This window comes from Astatotilapia calliptera, chromosome 14 (genome assembly GCF_900246225.1).
Source record: "Astatotilapia calliptera chromosome 14, fAstCal1.2, whole genome shotgun sequence".
Taxonomy (NCBI): Eukaryota; Metazoa; Chordata; class Actinopteri; order Cichliformes; family Cichlidae; genus Astatotilapia; species Astatotilapia calliptera.
In genome coordinates, this window is record NC_039315.1 from 22,815,761 (window position 1) to 22,824,979 (window position 9,219).

A 9,219-nucleotide genomic window follows, 5' to 3' on the forward strand; every position below is an offset into this window, starting at 1 on the left:
TAAGCAATAATCATACTCCACACAACAGTGAAATCATTTTTCCTGATTATGGTATTAAAATGAAATGATATGCTCTACTGTGCAATAATAGTGGGGTTAAAGTGTGTTTGAAAGTGTCTGCCATATATTTAAATCCAATTATTTAGATGGATGCTTGGATTTAAAATGTTCAAAGTTGCAAACAATGAAGTCAGTATATGGCTTAAATGTCTTTAAGCCAGAAGCTCAGACTTCAGACTGCTCTAAATAGTTGATTGCTGACAGTCTTCAGCCCCTCAGCCTGAAAGGCTTGGGGTAATGTCATCACCTCGCCTGGTGGACAGCCAGGTTGGGTGGATACCCAAGTTTGCGAGCGCAATAACTCGTGAATTAAGGGATGTAGGACTTTCAAATATGGGTGCATGTACAAGCAGGTTGAGGGATAGAGCTGTTGGCGATATCATTAGTGAGGTCATCTACACTTTTTGTTGTAGGGATTGAAACCCAACCAACCTGCTGTTCTGCCCTTCTGTTTATCAAGCACAGCCAATCAGAAAAAATCATGTCCAAGGTTGATTTAAAAGGAGAGCAGTTAAACTTCCATGTTTCAAGGCAGTTAGGACTCATTGCTATTGCATTTTAAAAAAGAGAATGTGTTGATTTCTTTTACCCTCAGCCTCTCTAAATAGGGTTTAATTCACTTAGCTGTAGACTGTATAAGCATGTGACTCTGACACAGAGCCGTCCTCTCAGGCTAAGTTTGGGTCAAATCAGGTTCTTTAAAAGCAGAAAAGAAAGCATTGAGTTTACTCAGGGACAAAGGCATCTAGCAGATCTGACTCTACAGCCTTGGAATGAGCGACCGCATTCTGAGTTTTTTTTAAGCCTCTCTCAAACAGCCAGAATTAGGCCTGGCAGCAATGCACCCCCCCCCCCCCCCCGAACCCCCCTCTTTCCCTCCCCTCACGTCTCTCGCTCTCTTCTAATTATTTTCCAGCCAAGTCAGGTTATTGACACTCAGAATTCAATGCATGCCTGAGATTTTGACGTCATCTGGCTTTTTTCCTGCCATGGAAACACTGCTTGACTTCTTAAAAGCCTGTTGAGAATTAAGTTCTCAAAGTGCTTGCTAATAATTTAATGTTCTCAGTCTGTGCTATTGAATTTGTCAACTATAGAGTTATATTGTATTTTTTTGTTAAGTGATGAAACACAGATGTTTTTTTATTTCACAGAGTGAACAAGGTTTCGAATTTCAGGCTGTGTACAGCGTAGAGTGAGTTAGTCATCCTGTTCTGAGGCAACTTTTTAACTTTTATTAATTTTCCCCCCCCAGCTCTTAATCGTGTGATAGATAATATCTGTCAGTAGACGACATATCTGGGTGCAACTTTACACATACACCAAAATTAATGCTGCTGCAACTTCTTAGTATTCATAAGACTGATTGCGGTGTGACATGTTGGTAAATCGTGTTTTATTTGCCATCACAGAAGTGCGTTTTCTCCAGTTTTATTTTTACAGTGATTGCATCTCTGCTGAGTAAACCTTGACCAGAAAAAGAGTGTTGCAAGTTGTCCTTGTTGCACATTAATGTGTCAGAAACTAAAGAGATGGTCATGGACTATCTGTGCAATAAAGGATGTCGCTGTTGAGTTTGTGCATCAGCATAAAGTTCTGTAAAAAAAAACATATGCATACTTGAGTTCATTGCACCACCCCTCCCCTGCAGCTCAGCCAGGGACCACAACTCTGCCACGTGTACTTATTCAGGTTGTCCGTGTATAGTTTATTGATCTGCAACATGTAAGTGTGAAAAATCTGCAAAAACACAAGAAATCAAGAATTGTCAACTTCGGGCTGAAGGACCCATGAGCTTATGTGATTTACAAGAATTGTTACTCCTCCTAGAGTATTATCAGATTTCAGTGAACATTGCATGCAAAGATCACCTAATGGATCTTTACCTAAACTATGCTCAAGGCCGAGGTCATGTTACCTCCAGTGTCTTTAAGCATGCGATCAGACCTTAAATCATTTATGTAAAAACTGAATCGGTTGAAGCTCTGAGAGGCTAGCTGCAGGTGGGGAGTGCAGTATTTCACGATCCACTGAATAATGGTTATTCAATGCTCATTTACATCAACTTTTTTCTAATTGCAAAAATTGAAATCCTGACTAAAACAGCTCTGAAAATCCTTTTTTAAATTTCTTTACATATTTTATTCCTGCCTCAGGTTGAATGATGCACCGGTAAGAGGCTATGAGGAAGACGTGGGGAACAAGACCACCATGAGGTTCTTCTACCCTGAGTCAGCCTTCTACAACCCTGGACTGGACAATGAGCCTGACACCCTTATGGTCCTGGTGCCTTTCAAACAGCAAGATCTACGGTGGCTCAAAGAGATCCTCTACAATGAGAAGAGGGTACTGGATGTGTGTGAGAATGCACTCTCCCACATGCAAACACAGACTCTCTTACGCACACACAGTCATCTCCCTTTCTTTCGTTCTTTCCTCTCTCTGCCTCAACTGAACACATTCTGTTTACTTTTCAAGCTTGTCTGTCTTGCATATCAGGAACAACTACTTAAGAGGTTCCACTTGAGCAGTGCCAGCACTCTCCAGAGTTAAATGTTGTTTCCATTGCAGGCATCGTTCACTCCGTATCCCACGGCACCTCCGGCCTCCTGCTGCTAATAGTTGCAGGGTCATTACCCGCTAATTTGCACATCGATTTAGTGTCCTCCAAACATGGAGATTTACATGCGTCTCTCCTTGCATGCATCCATTCTGCCAAATAAAGGGCAATTCGTGGCCGTTTTCACTCTCAGTCTGTAAACACCCTGTCTGTTTTTTTGTCTTTGCCAGGTCAGGAAAGGCTTTTGGAAGCCCCCTCCTCAAATTTGGTTGGGTGATGCCAGTAAAGTTAGAGTGCTGGACCCACACTTCTTGCATCAGACTGCAGTCAAGCTGCTAAAGATCAATTTTCACCCCAAGAGCAAACAGGTGAGTGATCACTTTCACTTATGTGTTTTTTGTTTGGTTTTTTTGCAGTCGTGACTATGCGTGATCTCAATTTGTGGTAGTAGAAGTTTCAGTGCAGATCGAAACCAAACTGTCTTTATTCCTTATTCAAATCAGTCCCATTTCTTACTTAATCATAAGTTTTTGCTCTGTAATTGTGGTGGGGATGTTGCAATACCAAGAATTTCTGGCATCCTCTGCAGCAGACTTTTCTTCCTCTTCTGTGCTCTTTTTCCTATGTTTCTGTTCTTCTTTTCTGGCCTTTCACTGCTTCCCACATGAATGTTAACAAGGGTGGACGGAGCCTCTGCTGATTAGGCACTGCTCCTCAGAATGATCCGTCATGACCTTTGTGGTAAACAGTTTATTGTAAGAGGCGTTTCTGCTGAAATCTAGTTGGTGATTACTGTGAATTTGGTGACAATTAGCTTCTGCTTGGCGTCCTGGTATCTCACTGTAAGATAACTGTCTCATGTCTTTAACGATAAATCGGTGGTTCCCTGGGAAATAATTGGCTTATTTCATTTTTTTGGGGGTAAGAAAAGCCAAAATATTGTTTTCTTATTGTATGTCTTCAAAGGTAAAAGGCAGTTCCCAGTGTGCTTATCTGTGATGCGGAGTATTGCTTTTGTACTGTGGCCTTCACTAACTTTTAACTCGATTTTAATGTTTAGTTGGTTTTCACTGAGCATATCCTTTGACATTTTAAAGTAGAAGGCAAATGAAACGCAAGATGGCTGAATCAAAACACGAAAAGTAAGAGTGAAAGCATTGCTCTAAACCCATAAACTCGAGGAAAAACAGCAGTTGCGCAATGAAGATCCAGAGTGCATGACATTTCTTTTTTTTCCCCTGCTGATCAGATTTTGAAACACCACGAGATCCCTCTTGGACTGAAACTGGTGTATTACAGCATTTTTTATTGGCCCATAGCATCTCATCTTCCAAGTGTGGCTTTCTGTGTGTTTGGTGGGGATCGTCGTCGATGTGGATCTTCAGCCAAGTTTTGTTTTGGTTCTGCTTGTTCCCACTGAGACCTTTTTGTCAAAGACTTGACAATGGGTGTAACCATTTCAGATTGCGGTATAAACACAGTTGGTTCACTGCAAGACGAGAGTGAGGAGCGGGAAGGCAGAGATCCTGCAGGCAATCAGCGGGCTCACTCGACAGGAGCTCTGTACCATCTGTGCAGCTTGTACGGGAATGGCTGGGGGGCAGCAGTAGGAGAGGTGGGATGAAGTGGTGGGAGAACTGGGGCCTGCAGGCAGTAAAGTTTTCAAGTAACACCTGAATTATGTTTATTCGGGGCTGTAAGCATGACATTTTTTACACATTACTGAACACGATGGAAATGTGCATCTGGCACGCCCTCACTCTGTGTTGTTGTTGGATACATTTTGTCTCATTTTGGAACTCCTGTGCTTTGGCATCATCAGTTTCCCTCAGGTTACCGATTATGCTCTGTGCAGCGGCAAAAACTCTGTTTCAGATTCTTGACAAGGCTACTCAAACAAATTGTTATCTCTGTTGCTATAACCAACTGCACATTTGTTTAGACACACATTTTGCAAAAAATTAACCCTGAGGGTACAAAAGCTCAACGACTCACGCAAATGAACACTTACTGTCATCTACATGCCGGTGTGTTGTGTGTAGGCTTTCTTTTAAACATCTCCTGAAAAAGGCAGAAGTAGAGTTATCAGCACACATTGAGGAGCTGTGCTGATCATTCACTGAGTACCGGATGCCAGCCTGACCTGTTGCTAAACTATAAAAAAAACCACACTTGAGCCCTACTGTACCTCTGAATAAACTTTTAAAATAGCACTTCCCCTGAGGTTTCACACTTCAACGTGGGTTTCAAAAACCTCCACTGAGACAACGTCCACACCAGCCCAGATAAATTTGAAAACGGCGTTTTCATCTGAAACTGAAAGCAACAGCTAGTTTCACAGGCTGTGCTGCCAGATCTGTTATTCAAATATAGATGTGTGGCATCACTGAAATATCAGAATCTTAGCTAAAGCTCACAAAACCATTTCCATGACCACCAAACACAGCTAAAACAACAAATCTGACAGCATGTACACGGACAATGTCTCTGTTGAAAGCACAGATCTCACCGAGTCCAAAAGTGCAAGTTTCATCACGACCCAACCAAAAATTCACTAAGCCAGCAGCAAAAGGAGACCAAAATTTCGCTTCAAGTGTGACAAACATTAGCATCAGTTCTGTCTTACCTGTGCTGTATTGTTACCAAAAAAATCCACTTTGATGCAATCACATTTCCTGCACAGCTCCATTTCGCAGTGTGTTTCAACAGCAGTTTCCTGTCATAAATTCCTACTTTCTGCCTTATTTGATTCTTTACGCGCGGACGCATTACGCACCAGTCCATAATTTTTTAGAGTATGTTTATTGATTTGTTTTGCGAAATTGACCTCCAGCAAGAAAGCCAAATTTCTGCTTTTCAATGCTGAAGAAATATCAGCTCTCACAGATGGTGCCAAATTTTTTTAATTTGCAAAATCAAACCTCTGTAACTTTGCTCTGTTTCACTTCAGCAGCATTGATCTTTCCACGGGTAATGTCCATCTGTTGACTCATGGTTTTCTTCAGTTTTTGATCTACTGCAGCACAGGTTCATGCTGTAAAAGACACACAAAAAATTAGGCCAAGAAAAAAAATCTGTGTTCCATCCTCAGTTACTTTGACACAATGACGTCTGTTGTGATACTTACACCTGTGATGTGATTAAGGCTCACTTATATGTTAACTTTATTTTGATATCAGGATCTTTTACACAGAGTTTTTTCCAAAACAAGAGGTTGCAGATGCTGTGTTGACATTTCACTAAATAAGTTTAAATACTTTTTCATTGTTAACATTTGATGAGGAACAGTGGGGTGTTAACTTTTTCTGACTCCTGAAGGGAGGCACGCCAGAAAAAAAGTTTGAGATCTATTGGTTTTGACATTCAGTAAGCCCCGTAACTAGAAAAGAACATACTGGAAGTAGGCTAATATAAACACCGGTGCATTTACCGATGGAGCATTGCACAGGAAAAAAACACAAAACACAGATGATGATTTGGAAAGATGAAGAATAAAAGGTTTTTGTTAAAGTGGGTTTTAATTTGAAAAGTGAATGAGAGTTTCTTTTGTCTTCAGGTCATATGGAAATAATTCTTCTTCTTGCCTATGTGAGCACGCGTAATCATAATCAGTCATAGAGGGAGTGGCAAACAGCACAGGGGAATTTCTGTGGACAGAAAGAGCCAGCCAGGAATAACACAACAAACATGTCTCCTCTCATTAAATCTCACATTACCTTGAGTTCTAGTTTTTCCTTAAAGAAGCAAAAATAAAATATCAGCCGGAAGGTTTTGCTTCCTGCATGTTCTTTTGTCATTGTTTTTAGGCAGAAGCCAATTAAGGAATGTGACATGCACAAAATGTGAAGGGAAATGTATATCACCGCTGTTTGTGGGCTGTTTTTCCCTCGGGATATACAGGAAAAATTGTAGTGTGGAATTGAATTGTAGGAATTAGTCTGTGTCCTCTTTACAGACGTAGTCCACCTGGATTTCATCACACCAGACCAGCTTTCAGCCAAATCTTGAGTTTTTTATGTCTCTGTAACTAACTTGCAGCCACACTAAAACCTTTGCAGGTTAGTGTGTGTGCACCTGTACATTAGTGATAAGGCCAGCATTTTCACTTGCAGGACTACGTATGTATCTGTCACAATGACTTTAGACAATAAACTCATCCTTTACCATGGCACACCCATTTTTACTCTGCTTACATGGTGCACCCATGCTTACTCTGCATATGTCCACTTTTTTTTAACAACATAATTGCTAACCATACCATTAAGTCATGGCAGAGGCTTTATATGTGTAGTAACCATCAATTTTTCACACACCTTTCCTTTCCTTCCTCTCGATTACTGTGAAAAAGACTAATTTACTGTAATCGAGGGGAAGGAAAGGAAAGGCAGAGGGCTTAAATGCTTTGAATCACTGTGTTTGAAAAAGCAGCTGTACTTTGCTTGAGAACAGCAGTCTCAGAGCTGCAAATGAATTTCAAAATAAAATGTCAAAATACTCAAGTTTTTCTGTTTTTAAGAGTTTAAGTTAATTGTTGTGCACAACGTTTAAATTCTGTTGGAACAGTAGGTGGTTGAAATAAAAAGCATAGAAACAAAACTGTGTTTGCATAAGCCATGTGGGTGAGGTTATGAGAGCAAATACTGCAGATAGAAATGCTTGTGCAAATGAACCGCATATAAAGCTGCAGTTTTCCTCTATCGCCATCTAGTGGTGAAATGAGGGGCTTCTTTTAGGGTTTCAGTTCCAAAGCCATCTGGAGATTGTTTTTACATCAATGGCTCTTTTGCACAACCAGCAAAGCTCAGCATGTACATTTTTAAGTAACTCTCCTTCTATAAAGTTAATTTGATTTATACAAACCTTTTTTTGTTTATTTTATTTTATTTTTTATCTGTTTTTACTCAGGTGTGCAAGGTAAAAATCTTTCAGTTCTTTATTTGGGGGTATCTACTAATATTTGCTAATTTTAGAAATAATAAATCATGAAAACAAGAAGAAGTGCAGTGGGCTGTCATGATCTCTTGCTTGTTGCAGATCCCAGTGCATCCCACCACGGGTATACTTGCCATTTTTGTTGCTCTCAACTACTGTGACGTGGTCCACGTTGCTGGATTCGGATACCCTCGCTCAAAGAGCCAACAGCAGCAGCCGATCCATTACTATGGATATGCCACCATGAAGTCTATGAAGGTGCGCGGCCACCTGTAGTGATGTACTTTTTGTTTTAACACGCTCACTGGCAAAGCTTCATATTCCTTGAATACTAATGCTCCTCCACTCTGTTACAGAATTCTTACCACGACCTTAATCATGAAGCTGAAGCCTTAAAAAGACTGGAGGATTCGGGAGCCATTCTCTACCTGCATCCACATTTATGATACAGATCCATCTCCATTTTTCGTGGGGTCATCTGTCTCAGCTCTTAATGTGCCTTCTGTGGTTGGATATTTGATTTTTTCTGAACGTGACAATCCTGGCACCTTATGTGTGTTTTTTTCCTAAAGTGAAATAATAGAGCGATTTAACCGCTTTTCAAATGTTTTTCTTTGGCGATGTGGTTCAGCATTTTTTTCTAAAGAATCTTCAACTCTGTAGATAAAGAAATTAATTAATAAAATTCTGAAATAGAAAAAATGTTGGGCATCAATGCTAAGTGTAGCGACCCAGCTGTTTGTGACAAGATAGCTGCAGTAAACTGGTTTCATCAGTAGATGTCCAGTCTTGGTGCTTGTTGTTTTTCGGTTCTTGTGATGAACTGAGTTGATGGAATGAAAACATCTGACATGCGCAGTTTTCACTTGTCTGGACTTTTCACGTATATCGTTAAGATGTAAGCCTGATGCGAGTGGTTTATCGAGTTTAGAATGAAATTTGTTAATTCTTTTGAACTCTGATTCTTTATCTTTAAAGTATGGAACTGTGTTCAAGTTAATGTTTTTTTTTAAAAATCTAATGACAATTTTGCTCATTTGTTATACTTTGACTACGGTGATTGTTTCATTATTTATTTCATGGTTTTTTTTCAGATACAAATGGTACCACTGGATATTTTGTAATGTACAGAATAAAATACATTCGTAAATTAAAGGTGATTAAAACTGATCATAATTGATTTTACAGTTGCTTTGCCCTTTCTTAATGTTTTATTTTATTAGAATATTGCTGTTGTTACCACTAGATGGCAGTATGTCTCCATTGCATGCATAATATACAGTATATCCAGTCTACTGCACTGCACATGGTGCAATCATGCACTGCCCCCCCACCCCACGTGCCCCAAAGTGCCTGGAGTAATGGAAACACTAAACCTAGCATTAGTGCATGTGCTAGTGAACGTGTGCGGTATGAACGTCTGGGAAACCAAAAACCTAAAAACTTGGAAGGACTAAGATACAATTGCTGCAGGTGACATGCCAGCGATGATGGTCTGCTCTCTGCTCTCTGTAGACACCAAACCTTCTATTAATGTTAACGTGAATGGAGCCTGGCCCTTGGCGCTTGAGCTGTGCTCATTCACAGAGTGGTACATCCTCAGCAGTGACAGTGACTGCCTCATCTGCTTATGTCAGTTTAATGGCAGACATATGCTGCGTTTTCAA

At 40.3% G+C, this 9,219-nt stretch overlaps 1 protein-coding gene across 5 annotated transcripts in view; it reads left to right on the plus strand.

The window, feature by feature from the left end:
- Positions 1–8,742, plus strand: part of st3gal4 (ST3 beta-galactoside alpha-2,3-sialyltransferase 4) — a 41,165-nt gene extending 32,423 nt beyond the window's left edge. For 4 of the 5 annotated variants that reach the window (XM_026191634.1, XM_026191635.1, XM_026191632.1 and 1 more), the window contains 4 exons: positions 2,217–2,415; positions 2,851–2,988; positions 7,655–7,810; positions 7,909–8,742. In XM_026191634.1, the coding sequence (XP_026047419.1) occupies positions 2,217–2,415; positions 2,851–2,988; positions 7,655–7,810; positions 7,909–7,998 (583 nt within the window). In that variant the 3' untranslated portion in view covers positions 7,999–8,742. The remainder of the gene's footprint in view (positions 1–2,216; positions 2,416–2,850; positions 2,989–7,654; positions 7,811–7,908) is intronic. The other variant, XM_026191636.1, reaches the window with a different exon arrangement.
- The last annotated feature ends 477 nt before the right edge of the window (positions 8,743–9,219 follow it).